This window comes from Oryzias latipes, chromosome 5 (assembly GCF_053564925.1).
Source record: "Oryzias latipes strain Hd-rR chromosome 5, Olatipes_Hd-rR_3.1".
Taxonomy (NCBI): domain Eukaryota; kingdom Metazoa; phylum Chordata; class Actinopteri; order Beloniformes; family Adrianichthyidae; genus Oryzias; species Oryzias latipes.
Genome location: NC_136241.1, coordinates 6491607 through 6517008, shown reverse-complemented (window position 1 = coordinate 6517008; position 25402 = coordinate 6491607). Strand labels below are relative to the sequence as shown.

The 25402-nt window shown below is 38.3% G+C and overlaps 1 protein-coding gene across 2 annotated transcripts in view; it reads right to left on the bottom strand.

Moving 5' to 3' along the window:
* bsnb (bassoon (presynaptic cytomatrix protein) b) overlaps positions 1 to 25402 on the bottom strand; it is an 87259-nt gene that overhangs the window by 46233 nt on the left and 15624 nt on the right. For both annotated transcript variants that reach the window (XM_023954763.2, XM_023954764.2), the window contains exon 3: positions 11237 to 12031. In XM_023954763.2, the coding sequence (XP_023810531.1) occupies positions 11237 to 12031 (795 nt within the window). The remainder of the gene's footprint in view (positions 1 to 11236; positions 12032 to 25402) is intronic.

The window sequence follows — 25402 nt, the reverse complement described above, 5'->3', positions numbered from 1 at the left end:
CTATATATTTGAATAAAAAAAAACTGTATTTTTTGTGCTATATATATACTTAAAAGACTTAATTTATTGGGGGGAAAAAACAACAATGCGCCTTGTAATCCAGAGTGCCTTGTTCATAGATAAATTCTGGTTGTCTTTACTGATGTCAAGGCGGCTTTAAGAGGAACAGGATACTATGTCAAAAATGTCAGACTACTTTTTTATGAGTTGCAAGCAAGTTAGGGTGTTACTGTAACTATGCTAACGTGGCTAACACACAGCTATGTCAGTGTGTTTTTTTACGTGTTACTAACAAGTTTAGGAGTTGTTCTGTTGTCATTGTTTTTTCAACAATGACACTGGCAGCTGTCCAACTTGATGCTTGATGCACAGGTATAAAATAAATCAATAATTCAATACTACTCAGCAGTATCAGTCTGTGTTTTTATGCAGTGCAAACAAGTGTGGGAGTTACAGGTGTTGTGAATAACCTGTAGCTTCTGTGAACGCGTAGTTAATAAAGTCTGACTGACTGATTTATCGCTGACTCTTTTGTCTTGCTTAATGTGCCTTATAGCCTTATATACGAATGACATAAGTTCCAAAATAGACCATTCATTGACCATGAGCCTTTACGATCTAGACCAGGGGTCGGCAACCCATGGCTCCGGAGCCACATGTGGCTCTTTCATCCTTCTGTTGTGGCTCCCTGTGACTTTGGAAAATTATGAGTATTTTATAATAATTAAATTTTATTTTAGTTTGTTCATTTTTCATGGCATTTCAAAGGCGTTGATGGCTCCGTACGAAGCGCGAGCCACGTAAAAAACATCTTCGTAATGAGCTCGTAATTATCGGGCGAGACCTGCAGAGCTGATAGCAGGAGGAGACACGCGGGGCGGCTTCAATAAACAGTCCGATCTTCTGCCGGGAACTTGACGTACCGCGGGGCAGAGAGCAGTTCGCGCCAGTGTTGCCAGATAGAGTCACAGTTTTCCAGCCGAAAAGTCATCTGAAAACCGCCAGACCCACCCAAAAACCGCCCAAAACAGCTTTTGTTGATGTTTTTTTTCGTACTGGACTGATAAAATAAAAGATTTTTCTAAATAAAAGGTAGTTCTGACCAATAATAAAATGTGTACAATATTGAATATTTCTTCAGCGGAGCGCCTTCTTCCATTCATTTTCTTAACCCGCTCTATCCCTGCTATAACCTGCGTCCGGCTCTTTCATCCTTGTGCTGCGCTGGAGCGCCCCGACCACCGTATTTTGCGCTCTCTGTGTAGGACACACTGAGGAGCGCGGGGGAAACAAATCTCAGCTGCAGAGGATGTGAACAGGTGAACAGGTAGAGAGGAAAAGCAGGTGGAGAGGCGGAGGAGGGGCTTTGGCTTCAAAATCTGTCAGAGATGCAAACACGGGCGTCAGATTGAGACGCAGCTTTCCCTGCAGGAGTTGAAGCAGAGACTTTCCCTGGGATGATTTTATAAACCCAAACATGGAAACATGATTACCAAGTAGAACTCTTCAAAACAATAAACCTGATCTCTCCACATTCTCAGTGTGTACCATGCATTGATAAACACATCGCTCCATGCAGCAATCAGACCAGAACCAGTAGCTCCTCCCACACGCGGCCGTGGTATCATCCTTTAAAGAACATAATGTGCATTTGCAGCGACGTATGTTTCAGACGATGTCCGATTGGCCAATCTACATGTCAATCAAGTCCCGTACTTCTCAGTGAGGACTTTGGTGGATTTTAAAGAAGTACTTTTTTTTTTTTTTATCTTTTCTGGCCCGCGATCTACACTCATGTCATTGAAGATCGACGATCACGATCGATGTAATGAGCACCTTTGAATAATATATACATGCATAATACATATAATGATGTCAAAACAGGTTGTGGCTCCGGGTGCTTTTCTTTTTATTAGGGGCGGTCCCAAATGGCTCTTTGAGTAAAAAAGGTTGCCGACCCCTGATCTAGACCAATCTACAAAATAGACCAATCTGGATTTAGTAGAGCATGTATTTGTTTTTATTTTGTCATCCTGAAAAACATAAGAACCCAAAGAAGCAGGAAATGTTGCATTAAAATTACACAATAAGGCAAAGATTCTTAGAGTCAATGACCCTGGTGTATTCAGACTGGACAAATTTGGTTCGCTTCAAGTGAATCAGTTTGTTTCCCCTGATAATCCAGAACAAATTTTCAGTCTGGATACCCCCAAGCAGACCCTGGTACGGGACCAGGGACCAGGGACTGCTCTCCGACCGACCTTTGGAGGTTTGTTTCCAATCAGACTAAGCTTCGGTTAGCTCTGAGACAACTCAGTGTGAATACAATCCATCCTTGGAGTGTAACAACTGGACCAAAACGGCCACCGGTGGTCATGTGACGTAAACAGAGTAGGAATGTAACAGATGAGCCGCGGACAAGTATAGAGCAATGATTGTCATGTTATCAAACAGAAAAAAGGGTCCAACTGTTTATTTGTTATAATGCATGCTTCTTACACGCTTTCCTGTGTCTCGCTGAGCAGCATGCACCCGACAGGCGCTGCTGTGACGTCATCCTAAAGGCTACCTGGTAGTTCCTTCACACAATTCTCCTAAAACAATGCCATAACACCACAACGATGAGACACAGCAACTCAAATGTGATTGAATAAATGCAGAGCTAAAAGATTTCCATAACTTCTGCCTCTAGTTGCTTTGCTCCGCCCTCGTAATTCCTGAACAATTAGTGAAGAGATCTTTGGTCACATGGTTTTGTTTACAAGTTTTAGCCTGGAACTGGAAAGTCTCATACATGGCAGTCTGAAAACAGACCAAAGGCAAGGTCCAGGACTCAAACCAGACCAAATTAAGCGGACCGGGTTCAGACCAACGGAGGTTTCCAGTCTGAATACAATAGAGGGCCATAAAACATTTAACAAAACAGCATGATGTGTGATTTTTAGGTCAGACTTTCTTGTTTCATAATAATTTTTTAACCGTTATTTATCCAGGAAGTATCTTGATATTTAGTCTCTTTTTAGAAAGATCCCAGCCCAGAGGCATTGGCACACATGAAATTATGAAAATAACACAAATTTACAGTCAGCTCAGGAATAACACTTACGTTCTCTTACACTCAGAAATTATTGCAGCAGCTTAGGGACATGTGTTCCTGCAGTCGCAGAGAGTTTCAAGAACTATTCCATGATCTAATATAGTTAAATTAATTGAAATATTAACACATATAGCCCTTCTAAAAGGCCTTTTTGTTTTATCCATTTTGTTATTGTAAATTTGCTTACTTGTAGTGTATGTAATGTTTTCTTTTTTGTTTTGGTAATTTTTGAATTTCTTAATTTGAACAGTTCTAGAATCTTTATCCTATAAATTCCTTTTAAATAAAACCACAAAGTGACATCATTAAGGACTTTAGTTAATTGACTATCATGAAGTCCTTTATTTTGTTTGTTTTGTCTTTCCGGCCTGCAACAACAAATATAGTTTTGTGTGTGGTTTGCATGAGAAGCTTTAAGAAATATGGAAGTATTTTAAGGCAGCACGTTGCTGACTGAGACCGGATGGCAGCCTGAATCATGTGATGGTTCACCATCATCACTTTGGGAGCAGCCAGGCTGAGCACGGCAGGCTTGGATGCATGAAGCCTCCAGCCATCTGGCTTTGTATGAGACTCCTTAGGGAGACATCGGCTGGTGCCAACTTTCAGAAAATACTTCCAGCGTGTTTGAGATTTGGGGGGGTGACGTGTTCATCTATGAGGCTGTATGTGAAAGGAAATTGAATTCCTGCAGATATCTGACTTTTTTTGTAATACACTCCATGTTTTACTTTGAATGCCTGCTTTGTCTAAGTGTGTTGACAGAAAATGTGACTGAAAATAAGAAATCCTGTCAATTGAGATTAAACTGATGCTCAGGATTTTATTTGATCACCTCTTTAATGAGGATTTATGTTTGTGTGTAAATGCCTGGAATCTGATTTCCTCACACATGGATGTGTGAAAAGCAAACACAACGAGCAAATGCACAGAAAAGTTACAACAAATGTGTCATGGACTGTTAAAATCCTCTCAGTGCAGTCTAATTGTTATTGCTCTGCCGCAGATATGAATCTGTGAGATGGCTCCTCTGTATGACTGCGTTTATACCATCCTGTGGGAACTTGCAACTGAATTGTGCAACCAGTGATGCAACATACATGCGTCATTAAAGTAAAATAAATATAAATTAAATTTAGTTAATTTCCTGCAACTTTTTTGAAGACAAGTGACATTTATTGACTGTATGAGAGAACTGGACTGAGTGACTCCTCCCCCCTCACCTTCCAAATAGGAAGTAGTTCCTGGATTCAAAAAGCCAAAATCCCATAGATTTCTAAAAAGAAATAAACAGCTGTTACTCAGTCGTTCTATTGGTCAGAATAATCAGTCTTGCTCTGCTGCCTTCTTAACATGTGACTCTAATAGTAATTTTTTCATGTTTTTTATTGCAAGATATTCAACTTATAAACGGACCAATCAGATGCCTCAATAAAAGCATGTGGCCTAACATCCAATGTTCGAAACGTTTAATTGACAGATTCTCCCGTGTGACCTTCCATCAAGCTTGTCATCGTGGTATTGTGGTAGAGCAGGGGGGCCCATACCTTTTTCTGCTATATATATATATATATATATATATATATATATATATATATATATACATATATACACACATACACCTATGTGTGTGACAGACAATGGGACTTTAACTTTAACTTTGGCTCCAACATGGTGATGTCCAAATTGCAAAAAAATGGCAACTGATTGACTTATTATGGTTGTTGCTGGAAGTAAGGCATTTTCACTCGGTCCAGTTCTCATAAACAGTCTGTAGCGTCATATAAAAAAACACATTCAGTTCAAACACAATAAAAATTTGATGTTCTAACAGTAGAAAGTAGTGGAGTAATGTATATATTGTGTAGTATTTGTTCCTTTTAATCATGACAAGCACGTCCCCACATGGACATAAAGCTTGACAACACATGCTAAGCCTATATGACAAGTGGAATCAAACAGTTCTCTCACTGCTCAACACTGCATGAACTATTTATAATGTTCACCCTCCCTGAATTATTTATGACCTATGTTTTCTGTTTCTCCATACTTTTTCTACAGCTCTGTAAGAAACTCAGTCTTTATTTATGGCCCACTCAGGCCCTCCACCTCATTACAAACACTGGGCAGGGTTCTATATCATCACAACAGACACACAGAGTCAGAGCCTGTGCCTGCAAAAGTAGACGGACCAAAAAGCTTAGGCGTACAGGGATACTGGCAGAAATATTGTTGGAGTGAACTGAGTTACAGTATAATCCAGTATGTAAAACACACCTTCATCTGTATATGCAGTCAGAGAGCTAAAGCAAGACAGCTATTCAGCAAAATCTGCTTCATTAGGCCAGAAAAGGCCAAGCCAGCAAAGGGAAAGACAGAAAGACAGGGAAATTCAGGAATAAGGATTTACTGTACTGAAAATCCAGCTGAGCAGCAGACACATCAGTGAGCAAACTCCGCCTTCTATTTATAGCCAGACTCTGGGGAAAGACAGTGACACACTGTTGGTTTTAATCTCCTTGAGAAGCATAATGATGGAGGGAAATGTCCCAAAACAAGGGCATCTTATTTACTCAGAATAACACATGACTTTCAGCACTAATTGATGTGAAAAATTCTGCAGTGTGACAACAGTTTAGCTCATCCCTCATTATCTTTGATTCTCACTTTTTTGTTGATTCTCTGTCTTTCACCCCACCCCCTCATCCCTTCCTCCTCCATCCTTCCCCACTGCTGCTCATCATCATATCAAAGACTGACTTTTACTCATACGATCACTGCCGCACCTCATTTTCTATGAATAAATTATGCATGTTGTCAATTGTAATATGAGAAAATGTTCATGAATGTTTCCAGGAATTTATTATCACATGACACAATAATTGAGTTCAAATTATTTTGGAAATATCAATTTTAGCTTCATTTGACATGTGTGGACAAGATGTTAAAGTCTGATTTGGATTCACTGTAAATATTCATCTGCCAACATGTACAGTGTGTATGTAAAAGGGTGTATGTTTACTTGAATTGTGTTATTAATGCAACAGCTAAAACAGGGGTCTGCAACCTCTAAAAGAACCATTTGGTCCAGTTTCATACTTAAAAACCAAATAAGAGAATCAAAATCCCAATACTCTTTTTAAAAAAATGCACTTTTATGCGGCCTCGATGTCATTTATTTATTACATGTAGCTTTAAAATGTTTACAATATTTAAACGATAACAGTGTTATTTTTTTGAACAGGCTATATTAAAATCTAGATTTCTTTAACTCTGACATCAGCACATTCAGGTTACTTTCCAAATAAAACTGTTTTAAAGAAGATCCTCCTAAAGCAGTACATTTACTTGCACTCATGATACAATTCTCTTATTTAAGAACTTTGCTTCTGAACAGAAACTATAGGTTCTGCCGTGCAGCAGAAGATAAGAACACGTACTTTACATTTATTCTAATAATTAACAGTAGTGACAATAGATTTAAGGCCTCTTAATCTAGCATCATGTCAGCAGTGGTTAAAAACAAATTTATTTCATCATAAGATCACCTCATTAGAAAATGAATTTACATCAACAAACCCATTATTGATACACAATAAGAAAGAAATCAGGCTACTTTGAAGCTCCGTGCAAAAACGTCTGGTAAAATAGTTTAACACAAGAACCTTTTCAACAAACAACAATTTGAACTCATGACTACCACTCCAGAACGACGACTGATCGAATGTTATTGTTAATGTTTTGCAAAAGAATCCCAGACATGAAAGTCTTCTGAACAGATTGGTTTTCAAGTGTTTTTAACATGTGTCAGAAAAGCCAGAAGCTGGAATGAGTGTCTGTCTGAAAGATTGGTTACGAATGCGTACAGCCTTTTTGGACTTCGATGCTCATTTACATAAGACAAGCATACATTCATTTCAGTAATCGTAGATCACTTCTGATGTGTAGCTGACACATAGTAACAGCCAAAGCTGATCGCTCACTACTTTTCCTTCTCAGATCATTTTAGGCCTTAAGAGATCCTTGTTATTTTATATTGACAAGCCTATGAGATAAAGAAAAATCCAATCCATTATTATCCATTATTATTATAGGTTTAGGCCTTTTTAGTTGACATTAAGCAAAAGTCTGTTGGAGGACATCATGAAGGTTTTCTTACACAACCTGAGACGATCAACAACTGTTGTAGAGACTTCCTGCTAGTGATGTGACTTTCTTAATCAAGGCTTCGAGGCGTGTGTCGAGTAGTGAAGGACTTATCACGAAACAGATCTTGATTTGTAAGATAATGGAATCTCCTCTGGTTGAGAAAAAAACTTTTTTGTTGGGTATGCATGGACAAATTGACGTCATTTTAGACAAGCCAAATAGCTAAGGCATATGATCAGATACCTGACCATGGTTTGGTTCTTCAACTGGTTTACACGGTACTGCCACCTCACTCAGAGGGAAAGAAATAAAAAAAAGTTCATGAAAAAATGTCACAAACAAACTAAGCTAGTGGAGAATTTCAGTTTGGTTCAAATGAAAAAAACAGTAACATAACCAACAAAAGCTGTTTAGAGGTTTGGATGAAATGTCTATATAGAAAAACAGGTTTCTGGAATTCATTTATTTAGCCAATTTAATACCTTCTTCCACTGACACGACCCAACTACAATGAGTTCCTGAATGGACACCACAACTAAACTAAACTAAATTTTTATTTGAGAGCCACAAAAACATCAACTCACATATTTTTATATTCATAAAATTAGACATCTATACTGGGATTGATATAATACTTGTTTTCCATTAGACTGTAAGGTCTTTGTAGCTGTATCAAGAATATAATGAATGTATAGTTACATGTTTCTGTAGCCTTTCCTACCCATCTATATGAATCTCTACTAATGTATTCCTAGATATGTACAATCATCAAAATGCGTGATTGTCAGTTCAACATTGTGTGTATGTAATGAGTGACAACGCTGTCACTCACACAGACACACACACGCACGCACACACACACACACTTTTTCTCCTTTTTTTCTTACGTTTGTATTGGTTGTTGTCTTTTTTGTCAGGTCTATCTGTCCAGTGTACTTTTTTTTGTCTCACTTAAATAAAAAAGCATTAAATAAGAAGATAAGTTTGGATGAAATCCATTTGATGCTACAATGACTTGCAGACCTAAACCAATGGAGCAAAAACCTCCTGTCATCCATTTTCTAAACTCCCCCAATCCTGGAGCCTTCACAGCCACTGTTGAACGAAGGTCGTTAGTTCATCACAAGGCCACACGGAGACACCACACTCATTTACATTTTCATCAAAGTCACCAATTAATCTATGATGTATGTTTTTGGACTGTGGGAGGAGAAAGCCCACACATCCACCCTCTACATGAAAAGATCCCAGTCAGGATTTGAACCACAAACTTGAACCTTCTGGTTGTGGGGTGGGAGCGCTAACCACCACACCATCATGCAGCCCAGAGCAGCAACACATCTTTAATAATGCTGTCTCTCATTAGAGCAGCACCCTGAAAGTTTTTGGACACGTTCAGCATCACAGCAGCCAAGTCAGGGGAAGGCTGACAAACAAATTAACTTTCTGTTTCCATAGCGATCTACAAATGGCCTCTGCAAGTGCTTGTGACAACCGGATGGCTGGGAAGACAAGACATGCCCATAAAAAGCTTCAGCTCTGCAGCAAGCCTGCTATTATGGCTATCATTCAATTGGACTTGATTTGCATAATTAAACTCTGTTATTGCCTGGCTCCAGAAGCTATTGCAATCTCTATTCCTACAATAAGGTTTCCCACCATGACGCAGGACAAAGAGACAGTAAAGGAAGAGCCTGCCCTCATCTGACCCGGGGTATGACTAATAAATACCAAGATAATCCAATAAATTGAATGTAATTAGGTTCTATTTCCTGCAGATTGCTCATAGATATCTGTGTTGCTCCAGGCTAGACTCACTGATGAAGGTGGAACTTAAACATGCTTCCAACATGGAAGAATTCCACAGAGCAAAACAGAGCAGGTACTGAAATCCTAGAGAGCAGGAAAAAGGTCAGAAGAATTTTACGAAAACAACGTTTGAATAAGATGAAAAGTAAATATATTATGGAAGCACGTTTATACATTTTCAGGAATTTATCTGAAAATTGGTTTCTTTAGTCTTGGCTTCAGCTATGGTTAAACAGCAAATTATTACCTCTACTTTTAAGGAGCTGAACTCATACTTTCTTGTTGTTTAATTGAAAAAAATGTACCCTTTAATCCCTGTTTTATTTTCTTCTTTTAAATTTAGTGACCCTGAAGTTCAAATAGAATCACTCAATGCAAAAACAAAAATATAGATCACAACAATATTAAAAATGAAATAATATTAAAACACCACTTTACATTTTAAAAATCAAATAAAAATGTAAAAAGAAATTAGAAATGAAAAGTAATCTACAGAAATCAAAATTAAAAGATTAAAAATTAAAACAAACTAGAAGGAGCTGCATTTCCAATAGAAAATGCAGGGTTGAGGCTGTATTGCTGAATGAAAATGAAACTTGAAGGGTAATAATTGACCAAAAAAAATATAAATAAGAAAAAGAAATAATCAAAGTTGGCCACAAATAAAGTGAAAACAGCAAAGTAACAAAAAATATATCATCATCCTATCAGCGATGTCTTTGACGTCCCATAATAGGAACATTTTCTGGTTTCTTATTTTTTGCATTGTTAACATTTTCTTTGGATTTCTGAAAATTACTTTTGTTTTTCAAATCGTTTCTCATTTATTTTTGTTTCAGGAATGTCGTTTTGATTTTCGAAATTTAATGTTGCTTTATTATTTGTATTCTTGATGTGATTTGCACTTCAGGGCCAACTTAAAAATCGTATAAACTCTGAAGCAAATCAATTGTAATCAAATCAAATCAAAATGTGTTCATAAAAAAGTGACTTGTCTTGCTTTAAGCAGCTCAAAGCAGTTTAAAGTTCAAAGATCTTACAAAATCTGTCTATTTTATCACAGAACTTATTTTCAAAGAGACACCAAATGAGAGCAGCAATTGTTTACCCGCACTTTTTCAAAACACATCAATGGACAAAGTGTAGGTCCAAGGGATCGTAGGTCCAAGCTGTGATGAGAGAGCTTTAGTCTGATTGTTTCCAGCCCATTAGGAACAGAGCTTCATCGGGTGACTGGTTTCATCTTTTGACATGTTATTATTTTACTTGTCACAGTAGTTTGCCTAAAATGGTGTTAACCCCTAGAAACATACAATACCTTACAATATATTGTGTTTAACCTCATTCAAATTGATACCTGATACTAAAGTCTCTGTTAAAATATGGGAATTAACTGACTGTAACACTCAAACCTTTTCCCAGATCATGACAAACCTGTTGGTGCCACCAGTTTGTTCTCTAATGTCTGTCTATAAAGAAAAGATATGTGTTTGACAATAAACTGTCATTTATCTCATGTTTTTTCTGAGCTCTCATTTGAAAAGAGGTATGCCATGTCAAGGTGTGACAACATACTTTAAGGAATCCTTTGAAAATACAAAAGTGGATTTCTGTGGAGACACTAACCTGTCCAACTTATACACATAACACAAAACAGAAACACTCAGTGCATGCAGGAACGGATTTAAGTAAGAAATAGCATCCTTTAAAACAAAACTGTTAATAGAGTCAAAAAAGAAAATCACCACTTCACCGTCATCTATGGAAAAAAACGCCTCCAGCAGAGATCTCACTGAATCCAGAAAACTGTGTCTGCTGGACATAAAAAACTTATTATGTGTCCCAAAATTCTCCCTAACTGAACAAAGCAAACACACAGAGGCCTGAGGACGTGCTCCAGTTTTAATGGGAAAGTCATGAAGACTCTCCCATGAGTCACTGATTGATGTATTTGCAGGTTATTTGACAGAAGAGCTAACCGTTTCATCCATCCATGATCACAAAAAGGGATCATTCTGTCACTATGTGACCAGGCAGCTACAAACTATAAACTCTTTAATGTGAAACATAAACAAAACATATTACATGAGGAAACATTTGTAAATGATTTCAGTTACACAAACCGCAGGATGTGACTGACAAAAACAGCAAAAAACCAAGCAGGTGAAAGCAGAGTCTTACCTCGGTTAGATGCGGGGTGGGGTTGAATCCGCACATGTTGCACACTTGGGAGTGGCACTGAGTGCAGGTGTTGTAGTTGGGCTGTTCTGATGTGTTTCCAACATTGAGGCTTGTTTTACAGAGTGGGCAGCAGGTTTTAGGCTTGGATGGGTCCGAAGGAGCTCGCTGCTGCTGCTGCTGCTGCTGCTGCTGCTGAGTGGATGCGTGAGGCCCTTGTTGTGCAGGATGTGATGCTGAGGGTTTACTCGCTCCAGAAACTGGACCTGGAGGCCCCCCGGGTTTGGGAGCTGGTTTTGGGGGCTGCTGTTGGGGTTGGGTAGTCTCAGATATGAGCGTGCTGGCTTGGTTTAGAAGAGATGCACCAAAGCCAAACAACTTTCCAAATGTCTGCTCTGGGGGAGGGGGCTGTCGGGAAGGAGAGCTTCCTGCACTGCGGGTTTGGTCCTGGCGCGGGTGTTGGGGTTGGTGAGCAGGGGAATTCCGAGAAAGATCAGGCTGCGAGGGGGCCTTGGCCATTCCAGGAAGAGGGACTGCCCCTGGGGGAAGCTTAACCTGTTGCTGGCCTGGACCAGTCTGTTTTGTAGGAGCAGGTCCTGGATGAGTCTGTGCTGAAAGCGGCTTTGGATGAGGGGTTTGTGTCTGCGGTGCAGGCTGAGCTGCAGATTCAGGTTTAACATCTGGATTGGTGGGATGAGAGGGAGAGTGGATCTGCTGCTGACTCTTTGATCGCGGTGTGTCCATGTCCATACCCAACGCTCTTTGCATTTGACAGTTCAGGCATAACCACTCCTGCACCTAAAAAAAGAGAGCAAAAGGACACGGGTCATTTTTTCATTTTCAGAATTCTTGGTAAAAACGTTGGTAACACTTTACAATAGGGGCCACTTTACATTAATGAACATGTATTATTAGGCTTATCAAACATTAAAATGAATTTACTTAGGTTAATTGGTGCTTAAGTAATGCTTACAAGGCTTTTCTAATATTTCCAAATAGATACTTGTTTAAACTTTACCATCAGATTCCAATAATTATTTCCTAATTTAACTTAGGTTAATTGACGATTAGGTCATGCTTATGAAGCTTTTTAGAATGTATTAAGGGTTAGGTCAGGCTAAAATCATAATGTAAAACCTTGATTAACTATTGCTGCCTAATTTAGAAAGTAAAAATAAAAAAGTCCTTAGAAAATGTTTACTTTAGACATTATTAAGGCTGCTAAAAACACATAAATAACATAGTTATTGTATATGTAATACTCGGCAACTGCATAGGACAGCTTTTATTAAAGCTTTGTAACACTTTCAGTACGATTGAATAATAAATACTAGTCTAACTAATGAGTTACGTCATACATTTAGTAATGCAAAGTAATGCATACAAGGGTCTTATTTAAAATAACTTTAGTTAAATTTCTTTTAAATTTAACAATGGTTAATTATGCAATAACTAATGTTAGTAAAGGGACACTTACTGTAAAGTGCTATCGAAAAGTTTCAAAGTTTAGCATCTACTTTTAGGCTAGACTCTAACTACATGTTGACCGTTACCTGGCAGAGTAGATCTTAATCTTTGGAGATGCACATTACCAAATCAGCACTTTATAAGTGAGTCACTATTAATCTATTACGACAGATGCTAGTCAGAATTTGCATCTGTATATTGTTATAGGAAATGTTGACCCACTGCATTTTGATACACAGTCGGTAGGTGAGATGCTGACATCTGACCTGTCAAATTATCTGCTCTGAGCACGAGGCGTTCAAGGACAGTCCTTCAGCCAAAAGTGCACGACTCATCCATCATCACGGCTTGTAGTCACATGACCAAGGTCATGCCAAAACGACACTTGTGCTGAAGAACATCGTGTGCCCTTGCCTTAAATAGTGCCAGGAAGTTTTCCAATAGTAAACATCGATTCCCCGGTTTGTGAAAAAATACACTCATTTTGCCCCTTAGTAACAAATGATAAAACTCTATTAAATATTGTGTTTATTTTAAAACCAAGTAAATCTGTGAAATCAACATGATCAATCTATACTCTAATGATTAACCTAAATCTTGTTTAAAAAAAGAAAAGAGAAAATTGTTCAGTAGTATGACTGTGGATGAAAAACTTGATACTGTAGCTTTACTTTGAAGATACATTTACTTCTGGTGACAGCAGTGCACAGAGGCGGACTTAGCAGTTCTGGGGCCCCAGGGCAACAATAACAAGGGGCCCTTCTTTCTTTTTTTTTAAATCCTTACCAATAAGGAAAAATGTAGAATAACTTCCTTACTGGTTCACTTTTAGACAATATCAATGTCAAGAAGCCAAATGTTTGGTAAGGATTGAAAAATTTGACACCGCATTCAAATGTTAAAAAAATGTATTGTATATTATTTTTACCTGGAAAAACGTTAAATTTAAAAAATGGACTAATTAGTTAATCCCTAACTTTTTGGAAGGAACAAATGATGATTTTCTGTCTTTTCTTTAATTTGTCAGGTTCTACTAAAGAACCAAAAGAAACAAAAATACATGCATGAAGGAACAACAAAACAGTACATAGTGGCATCAATAAAACCTTCAAGAAATGTTTTCAAAGTTAGCATTTCTTCCACTCTCTTTTGCCTTTCCTCTCCTTTTCTTCCACTTTTCTCATTTTTTATTTTATTTATTTATTTTTTTTACCTTCCTGAGTTTTTTTTATGCTGCTATGATTTTTCCCATTTGTCTTGCAGTACAAATGTTTTTCTTTCTCTTAGCCTTTTCCTCTCTACAGATCACTAAGCTTCATTTGACCACTTTTTAAAAATTGCTTTGAATCATCATTTAATCTCTGCCAGTGTTGCCAGAAACAGTTGTGGTATTTCTGGCCGAAGGTCGTCTAAAGCCAACAAACAAAAAACCACCCGAAGTATTAATCAGTCATTCATTTGCAGTAATTAATCAACCATTATTTATTACTTCCTGATTTGATTCAAATCCAACTTTATCACCTTTTCCATGAAATTACATCCACCATTCAGAGAAAACCATGAAATAATGGACTCCTATTGAACTTTACTAACAACCACTGATGAAAGTGGAAAACAAAAGATCAAACAATAGGAGTTTTAGTTTAACTTATTAGCCTGTCATGAACTAAAGAGGGAAAAGTTCTTGTCTTTTACTTTTAATGAATTTAACTCAGGTAAAAGAAAAGCAAATGTTCTTGTGAAACCTTCTAAATATGAAATTTTTAAAGTATTGAATATAACATTATGAACTAAATCAAAAATTACCAGAGATGACTCCAAAAAGTATTTGTTGCTTTTTTAATTGTGTATTAAAATGAATTTTTGCGCAAAACTAATAGTAAAAATCCTCCCAAAAGGTTATATATGTATTCATACAACAAATGATGTATTGTTTATATTAATATGACAAAAAGCTCGGTTGTTTTCCTGCCTCATTATGTCTTTTCAGCAAAGCTTCACATCAGTTTTCAACAGAAAAACGTGAAATAGGTTCCCTATCAAATAGAAAGGGAGGATCTGTCTAGAATGTTTAAAAACGAATAAATAACCTTTACATAATTAACGAACGCTGAGTAAACTAAAGGGAGAATCAACCCACTTTATTTAGGATTGTGTAATCCCTCGTGCTGCAGACCATGCAGCCTGAAGTTAAACATGAAGTCCCCAAATACAGGCAATTTGTGGGATAAAAATAATGAAAATGGCTAGAATGAATCATTTAAATTGCATTTATTGAACAGTTTAGTGAACACATATTTCTATTTTATCATTAGTAGACTTTACATGTTATGAGGAAGATGAGCACACATCGCTGCTTGAAGCGTTTTTCAACGAGGAACTAAAAACTCCCGAACCAATCCTAAACCGGCCCAAATTACGGTATCTCCATCCACCTACAGTCATTTCTGCTCGAACAGCCCGGTAAAAAGCCGCTCTATTGGGCCTCTGCTCACTAACTTGCTAGTGTATTGACTTGCTGTTGAGTGGAATGTACCATCACTGCAGAAAGACGGGGGAGAACCAAATACTCCGTGTTATATCTTACATCCGTCTTATGCCACTTCAGTCATTTGGGGTGTGTTTTTATAACAGAGCTAAATAAAGATGGGCGAAATAATTATTTTTAGACAATTCTATTAAGTTCTCAGCTTGGGGCCACTAGAGTGTTGGGGGGCCCAGGTGATCGCCTACCTTTGCCTAATGGTGAGTCTGCCCCTGGCAGCGCATTCTGTTAGTCTTCTTTATATGCTTAAAATCCAACAATTATTTTGTTCCCTGGAGTGTGTTTTTACCATAAAGTTTGCGTATCAACAATATCTAACATTAAAAATATTTCATAGTCTTTTTTTTTAGGAACAGATCACAAATAGCCGAGTTTTCAGATAATCGTTACAGCCTTATATCATATGGCAGCCACTCTCAACCAAAAAAGCTGCAAAACATGGTTTATATGGTTTTAAATTACAATATAAATGACTTGATAGACGTGGTATCTTTGAAGGTTTTATTTTCAATAATTTACTATCAAAACAAGAAAATCAATATCCATAAAAGTAAAGCAGCAGTTCTTCCTCTTAACTTCCCGCTTCACTCCCATTGGTTTTGGATGTGTTTTTTTTCATCCTCATTATCCAAAAATATCCAAGCAGAATAAACTAGATGCTCATGAATAAAAGTGTTGATCTGACTTTTGGCGTCCACTTTTATATTGCATGCCAGAGTTGCCTTCAGCATGTTCTATTATGAATAAAACCATCATTTTAAATAAACAAATAAAAAAGAAAGTGTGTGGAAAATAACTGGAAGGTACATTTAGGTAATATGTGAGAATAAGTAGAGCCTTAAGGATCCTCTAACCTCTGCATTAACTTCACTCATCTATCTACACTTTTGAGATGAATAAATGTGACAGATGGTATTAACTTGGTAGGGACATCTTTAATAATCCAAAGATGTGCCTACTGTTGAAATCTACCCAAATGTTCTTCCTGGATGTCTTTTTTTTTCTTTTTGTGGCACATTTTCTCATGTTATACACGTTATCTCCTCTATGTTTCTGGTATTGTTTTCATTTCATTCTGGTATTTTCTGCCCTGTTTGTCTTTTATTGTGAAATTCTCATTTCCTCTCGCATGAACACAGGAGACTGAGAGTGTGGTGCTTATCATTAAACGCATACAGCCACTGACAACCTTTTCTAACTCCTATTCTTGTGTAATTTTTGCACTAACAGGCACTTAAACCCCTTAAACACAGGACACAAAAACAGGGGAAAAATGTTTAATTATTGACTTTAAATCAAGTTAAGGTGCATCAATTAGGCTTTTGGTTTAAAAACATTAAAAAATTGTAAGAAAATACCAACACATTTCCTTACTTCTTAGGAAACTTCTAGTTCCAGTCATAGAAAATTGAATTTACCAACAAGTTTAGCTGTGACCAGAACCAAGACTTTCCCTCCAAATCTCTGTTTGTTGTCCACTAAAAATACTACATTCTTTAATACACGTTTTCAAATGTGTTCCCACTTCATGGGGATAGCCTTTACTACACGTGTGGAGGCAAATTAGTGCTTTACACTTTGTCTGCAATAATGTAACGTTGACTCACTGGTCATTATGAAGAGTACTTTTGCTTCATATTTGCAAAACACTGACTCACAAATGTGCTGTGACTTTTAGCCAGATGAGAAACTCTGCATCCCCAACTCAGGCTGTTAATATTGAATTCTCCTGTTTGGATGATTATTCCCTTCATTAAACCTTTATTAACATTTTGTATTGATAAGTAAAAGAAACAAAAACAGAGAACATTCATCTTCTTTCAACTAGCCGTTTGCTATCTGGTAAATTCACCAAGCGCCGCCTTGCCAGCAGTATTAGGATAGAAAACTCTTCCAAAATGTTTGTCCACTAAAATTTAAAAAAATATGAGTATGATTGTTTTTTTCAACATAATAAGGCTTAAAAACCCGAACCTAAAGGCTTCAAACCTGATTTCTACTGTCAGCTCAAAGTGGGAATACATGCTACGACTGAGTTTTAGGGCCACCAAAAAAACAACAAAAAAAGTAAAATTACAATATCTTGTCGTAAATTTACGAGAAAAAAAAGCGCATATTTACAAGAAAGTTTTAGAGCCACCAAAATAAAAAAAGTTAAATTACGAGGTTCTATGTTGTAAATTAACAGGTTTATTTCTCGTAAATTTACAACTTAAAAGTCGTCATTTAAAAAAAATGTGTTTGTGAACATACAAACTCTCAAATATGAATACATGGCATTTTTTGTACGAGAGCAAAACAAAAATGAGAAAAAAAATCCACAATATTTTAGTTATATGGGATTTGGAGACAATAATCAGTGATGATGATAATAAATAAAATCAGTTTTGCTTTGCTTTAAATTGCTGTATTTGTACAGAAAATGAAACTACAGAGAACAACACCATGTTTCTAGTAAACAGTCTCACCTACTCTTGGTCGCCTTTCATTTCACAAAACAATGACAGTTGGACCCAGTTCCCTATAGCACCAGTAAATCGATTAGTCATACATGGCATGAAACGAAATTGCTATCAAACTATGGAGGATGACTCTGTGTAGCTGTCTCCTATGCAATTCAATTCTTTTTCAATTCTTTTTTTTCTTCCTTTAACACTTCCCTGTAGCAGGCTGTGGCTGCTTGAAGAATGTGGGCCTGCATGCTTTAACAAATGCATCAGAGGTTGGCACCCTGCAACAGTGTGTTTGTAAGGAAAGAACAGATGCATTGTCTATGTCTCACACTCTGGGAGTGGTTACAGATGCAATAAAAGGCCACGTCAGACTGGTGCACTTGGAAATACAGGGACTGTTTCCCAGATCTCCTGAGTTGTTCTACATCTTGTAATAGCTCTGCCGTCACAGACGACTGCCTCCTTTGCTGGAAGAAATAATCAACCAATCAGAGACCAAGCTGGCTGCAGGCTTCCAGCACACCCACAAGTTTAGGAATCAAATGATTTCCTTTGTTCCTCTAAACCTTGCTGTTTTTAATGTAATAGATTACAGTCAAAGCTTTTGCTACAAAAGGCTCAGCAAAAAAAAAAAACGTTTAAACACTGTGCGTGTTTAGTTTTTGTATGAACAACGTTTATGTCATACTGTACTTTATTTCATCTGCACACCAAAACAGCCCACACCACGACTCGGCAATATTGGTGTTGCCAAATAGTTGGTCACTTCAAAGTTTATAAAAACCAGGAAAATTGCAACAGATCAGGTGAGAAAAGTGACTATCAGGGTGCAAAATGTCATTTTACAGGCTATTAACTTTACATTTGCCACAAACTCTAATAAAAAAATTACTTTTTTTCTCTCTCACTATTTTTCAGATACACTTCAAACATGTTGTAAGCAATGCAACAGCAGCAAATGCTGTTAAGCAACAAACGTTTTTATAAGCCAACGGTGAATCCAGTCATGTTGTGCAACAGCATTTTTTACTGAAAAGGTGATCTTGTTGTCATGGTAACTACAGTTTTTAGTTTTTCACAAACCCAAAACAGCCTGTGCTAAGCAGATGGCGAGCCTTGAATGGTTTTAACCGAATTTCAACATATTCTATTCACTTTGAGACTTTCAATCTTTACATAATAGAACAGTCGGTCAGACTTGATCCTATTAGGTAGAAAATGGCTAAAATTTCCATTTCGCACCTACATTTGGTTTCCAGAAACATCACTCTCAGGAGCTGCCTGGAACAGCCACAGATCCAAGTGCTGCATATTTGAGGCAGTATTGCAGCTTAGAAGAAGTTCTGACCAGGAAGAAAAAGAAGAAAGAAAAGCAGCAAGTTCTGCTGCCTATAGTATATACGGTACCCCCCCCCATATTCATGGGGGTCAAGGACCAAAGACACCCGTGAATACGCTGAATCTGCAAATACTGAGAACCACCCCCCAGAATGTCCGTCACTGATCCTCACTCATCAAAACCCTTCAGAAACGTTTCTGATGCTTTGTAAATTATTTATTAAAGAACAATGGAATATTCATTCATTCATTCATTCATTCATTCATTCATCATCTGAGCCCTTTGTTCCCTTTCGGGGTCACGGGGATGCTGGAGCCTATCCCAACCCACCTGTGAGTGTGGTCGCCAGTCTGTCGCAGACATTGGAATAATATAACATAAACAGTTTTTTTTTAAATTCACACTGATAGACTGTATATGACTGTAGCGTACTTTATAACGCACATTAGGAGTGTCCCTCTGTGCCTTAAAACCAGGAGCTTTTTCTTCATTGGTTAAGTGCAAGAAGTCATCTTCTTCCAGAAGAGGCCAGTTTCATCCATCATTCATTCATTAATCATGAATAATCATCAATTATTCTTCGGGATAATCTTCCTGAGCGTTTCAGGATCTTTTTTTCCGGCCGCTTTTGAGTCCCCTGATGAATTTCGGCTGGTAGCGATTCAGGAAACGGTGGAACCAGCAGCCGACAAGGAAGCTGACGGATGCAAAAATCTCATGCAAGCGTCTTGAGTTGATTTTTTGTGAGGAATCGGAGGAGAGTCATGTGACTATAAAAAATCTGTGGACATGTAAAACTGCAAATAATGAAATGGGAATACGCGTGGGAACACTGCAAGTGCTTTTACTTTATTACTACACCTTTTTTAAAATGCATCGTTCTAATATTACTGTATTTGGTTCCCTTTGGGTCCATAAATGGTTTGTCACCAGGGTCCATTTGGAAGCACCACAATTAGTACCGGGCCAAGTCTCACTATCAAACCATACAAGTTCACAACTCAAATTTTCATTTTAAAACTCATTTTGCTTGGTTAGGAAAACTTTTCTTTAAGTTGCTAGTAATTTAAAATGAATAAAAGGTTAAATAACTTTTTTCTTCTAAGCCGTTTTGTCCCCTTCGGGATCACTGGGCTGCCGGAGCCTATCCCAGTAACTCATGGGCGAGGACAGGGGACGTCCTGGACAGATCGCCAGTCTGTCACAGGGCCACAATCACACACCCATGCACACTCACACCTAGGGACAACTTAAGGGTACCGGCAACCAATTAACCTATGAAGCATGTTTTTGGACGGTGGGAGGAAGCCGGAGTCCCCAGAGAAAACACACGCAGAGAGAACATGCTAACTCCATATAGAAAGGTCCCCCAATTATGTTCTAGTTCAAGTCCCCCAGCCGGGACATGGACCAGGGGCCTTATTGCAGTGAGGCAAGAGCGCTAACCACCGTGCAGCCATTAACTTAATAAATAACTTTCAATAAGAAAATTATGTTTTATTGCATTTATCAGAACCCCCTGAGCCCTAATCTAATGTAAGACTCTATGTACAAAGAAAATGAAACAAACAGCCGGGTTCTGCACGTTCTTGATCTACACATATGATTTTACCTCTTTGATCTGCATTGTCCCAAGTTTACATGTCTTTTGGCAAACTGTGCACTTTGCTTCACAAGGATTTCCACTAACCAGTTGGATCACTAAGAATAATCCCTATTTTCAAATCATTTCACCGTGAATTTGCACTTCTCCTTTTTCCAGGACCATGTATGAGCTAATTTGCTGGATGAGGTTAAACGATTTACGACCAGTTCACGACCTTATGACACAATGCATCCCGAAAATCTTTTTTTTAGTGAGAGGAAGTCACATGGTATTGGCACGAAAAAAATGAAAGACCCATTCACCAGAATTTAAGACAATTTAATGCTTTATAAGGCCTTGTTTCAGTTCAAATAAATCCAAGACTTTTTAAGGATCCGCAGCCACTCAGGCTTAATCTGTGCTTTTTTATTTTTATTTTTTTTTTGCCTCATCAGACATTCAAAGTTGCAAAATCTTACATGAAAGTGTTCTGTCATGGTGCGAGACAAAAACACACCAACAGCTATCCAATCCAAATGACTTTTTGTCATATTTTTGCACACATGATGAAGTGGATGCATGGTAACATTTTTACCTGAGGGCTGCTGAAGGCTCTGCTGTATTTAGTAAGCACTCAATCTGCCTTATGGTATTTCACAGTAGGTCTCCAGCCAGTCATTTGATCTGGCAGTCATTCAGTAAGTTAGTGCGGATGGAGCAAGTCAGAGGCTCAGCAGCATCTTGGCCTGCTGTTTGGCCCCCTGCCAGTACTCGGTATAAGGAGTGATGAGGCCACGGTGTTCACTTTGAGTCAGGGAAACAGGAGCGAAAGCACAGGTAAACTCTGAGGGTAGTCACAGACAGTAATCTGGATGGTAAAACAAAGACGGCATCTGCGGGTGGGGACGCAGCCTTTTCTCCATTTCTTCATGTCTCTGCTTCCCTCTGCCTCCTCGCTCTTATCTCATTCCTCTCTGCATCCTCCTTGTGATCAGGCAATCATGTGGATCTTTATGTAACCTGATCTGTATCAGCAAAAAAACAAAAAACAAGCACGGTGCACACTCTGCTTTGGTTGCCTTGTGTGGGCCGCCATCTTGTTCTCCTAGCATTGTCTTAATTTTTTCTTCTCATCTGCAGCCCTTCCTCTCATCAAGCTCAACTTCCTCTCTAAGGTTATTTGGCCATTCAAACTGATGTGGATTTGCATGTGGAAAGTCACATTGAACATGTTGATGCACTGCGTGTCAACAGCGTCCACACAGACTAAAGCTTCAATAGAAATTTTGAGATTCAGGAAATAAAAACTTTGTTAGCAAGGGGTTTGCAAAAACTTGGATATGGATCACAGCACAGTGTCCTTGGCAGGAAAGGAGTGCGCTGAAAACTGATATGGTTGAGAGCTTTGCGTCGGATGGTTCAGGCTTCCATGGCGTGCGTTAATTTTAGTCATGCCATGGTCCGGGTTAATTTTCATGTTGGAACATTATTTGTATTGTGTACATGTTGACACGTGAACGTTTTTGGAGCCAACAGGTATGTTTGTGGCATTTGAGTGTGTGTGTGGACAGGCCCCGCCCTTATAGACTTGTAGCACATCTGAACCTCACTGTAATGAGTATAACCATCCAGCAACTTTTTGCTTTATGCTGCTTCATGGTTTTACCCCCCCCCCCTCTATAATCACCCTTCTATCCCCCTCTCTAACGTCCCTCTCTCTTCTTCCCTCCTTTCCTTTTCCAGCCGTTCCAACACAAAAGATTTTCAAATATGATTAAAATGAATAACGTTTGGCCTCGATTACAAAAAGGGTTTATTCAGACATACCTCTGGTTTGTTAGAAGATTTATAACCCCTGTTGTTAAAGTAAAATATGTCCAACACAAAAGGCCTTCAGCTCTCATCTGTCTGCCCAGCTGTTGGACAGGACACATTAAATAAATAAATAAATACAATAAAAAGTGATAACCGCACGCCTAAAAAAGAAGTTCCGGTCACGTAGCATAAATGTTCTGTATCACTGCATTGGCTTCTTTCAAACAAACTTCAGCTTCATTATCTGGACAAAAACAAGCGGTAAGAGTTGAACTTTCTCTGAAAAGAGGTTTAATTTGACCCCATCGTGACCATCAGCATAGATATAACTTTCCGTTGCCGCTGCAGTCGAGGTCGGCCCCTGGCTGTGCCAGCAAAGGAGCAGGTTGTTGCCGCACCACGGCAAAAAAAGTCTAGATACCCAAAATGTTGCTGCTAATATTTGACTATGTCACTTTACAAACAGCACCCCATATTGAAAAGTGTAACTATTGATTTAGGTCAAAACCTAAATCCCCCTTTATTCCCCCAAATAAGATGTGCAAAACCCAAACATATGAAGCGTAGTCCCAAGAATGCCTACATTTGTGCTAAAAATCGTGTTAGGGTCTAAAGTGCAGACTCTTAAATCCTCAAGGCTCAAAAATAATTTTCTGTTTCAACTGCATGATTTACTTAATCTCTTGAGAGTACTTCTGTCCCTCCCAAGTCTGCAGGTTTGTTTTCATGCGCATTTTTCTCAGACGAGAAAAACAAAAAGCACATGGATCTATTTGGACGGAGGTGGGGGATTTAGAATTTAGAAAGCTGGATTTTGGCCCGTCCATGGCAGTAACTGCGCCATGTGTCCGAGCTTTTTCAAAAATACGGTTTTCATCTGCCCCTGATCCCAACTGCTGCACTGGCAGACCGAGGCGTGGCTCAACATGGGTGGGGTTAAATGCGTTGCGCTCCGCCCACTGTATGTGATTCTTCTTCGTCACCACAATTGCCGTATTTTTCTTCGCATTTTATAAGTTTCCACTTGCAATATTGCCACCTACCAGATTCAGGAGTTTATTCTGACATGATTAAATTAAGGCTCAACATGTACATTAAAAGATTAGTAATTTTGATTTTAGGATGTTTACACCTCTGCATTATTTTTTATTTTATTTTTTTAAAGCACAGCCCTTTTTTAGTGGCTACAGAAATAAAGAAAGGAAAGTTAAACATAACTGCGATGTGTTGGTCAGAACAAAACGATTCTTATCTTATTTAAATATATTTCCTATTTTGCATTAGACTAGAAAATGCAATTTGCTTCATTTTGCCGCCTCCGTATTTCCTGCTTCTGCTCAGGGTACGAACACACCACCCTCCTCTTCCTCAGCGCGTTCACAGAGGCAGCAAGTGAATGAGGAGGATGTCGTTCATGTTATAAATAAACCCTGGAGACTATCGCGCTGGTTGAAAAGTACAAAACGCCGCTCAGAAGTTCATCTCAGTTCTAATAGGCAGTCGCAGTCAACATTAAAAATAATAATAATAAATAATTGATACTTTATTTATCCCACAATGGGGAAATTCTTCTCCGCTTTTTGACCCATCCCCTGGGGGGAGCAGGGATCGATCCGCCAACACTTCGGTTGTTGGACGACCTGCTCTAACCGCACGAGCACCTTAACGTGTGATTGTGGATACGACTGACGACCGATCGCTTGGCTCTTTACAGCGAATGACAAGATTAGATTCAAGGTTTCTTCCTGGAAACCATTTTTTTGCCTTCCTTTACTATTTCTTGCTTATTTTTATTTTCAATTCACTCATAAATGGTCAATACGTGTTTGTGCAGAGCGGGGGAGGGGCAGCAAAAGCTGGATACGCGTGCAGCAGCAGCATGTATGGAGTAAAGTGCCAGCATCAGCACAAAAATGTACAGAACTGAGTGACACTGGGAGAGAAGCTAAATCTGGAAGCACTTCACTTCAATTGATGATGTGGAAAGAGAATTTAGAGTCTGCAAAAAAACAATTCCATCTAGAACCGGATCCAGAACCAACCTGGACCTGAGACCTGAGAGAATCTTCTCCTAAACAGAGCAGATCTTTACCGACTGAAGAAACCAGATCAGCTTCACAAAGATGAGATACTTATGAATGCCAACCTTTACTGTGAGGATAAATCACATACAGTGGGCGGGTATCAACACATTGAACTCTGCCCACATTGAGGAACGCCTCAGTCTGCACCATGAAACCAGGGGTCTCTCCCTGATCCAGCGCGATTTGAAAAAAAGTAACAATCAAAAACGAAGTTTTAATCGTAAATTATTGCATAAACCTCCTCCATTATGAGAAAAATGCTACAAGATCGTGTTAAAAAGACCCAAAACACAACCTTCATTGGAGTGGGTCTTTAAGTATGCAGAGGTACGCTTGTCTGTCTCTGCAGCCTCCCGATGTAAGGGCAGATCAGCTTGAAGAGTAGCTATCAATATGCTGTTTACATTAAATAGCCTAATGCAATCTTTTTTCTTTACTATTAGGATCCAAGTTTGTCACTTTGTGTTACCAGGTGTGAAAAGTGCTATATCAATAAACATTGATTTGATTTTGAATGTCATTTTAAGAAAGTTTAGACATAAAACAGGATTCAACTTCAAGTATTTCCTATCATAGCTTTAGAGTTTCCACGTTGGTCCTCATTTTTAGAAAACTGCTTTGAAGCATTCACATAAACTATTTAAGAAAATTATCTGGTGGAAGATTTATACAAATTATTTTAATTCTTCTTCTCCAACTTTTTATGTGCAGGATTCTGAATATTTTAAGGATGCTGTTCCACAAATAGTCTAACTTTAGTTTAGTTTTAGGATTACAGACAAATTCAGAAAAACCTCTGGAATAAAACAGAACTTAAAAAAAGGTTAAAAATCAAGATGGCCCATTAAGAAAACTTCTCTGTAATTAAAATCTTTTTTTAG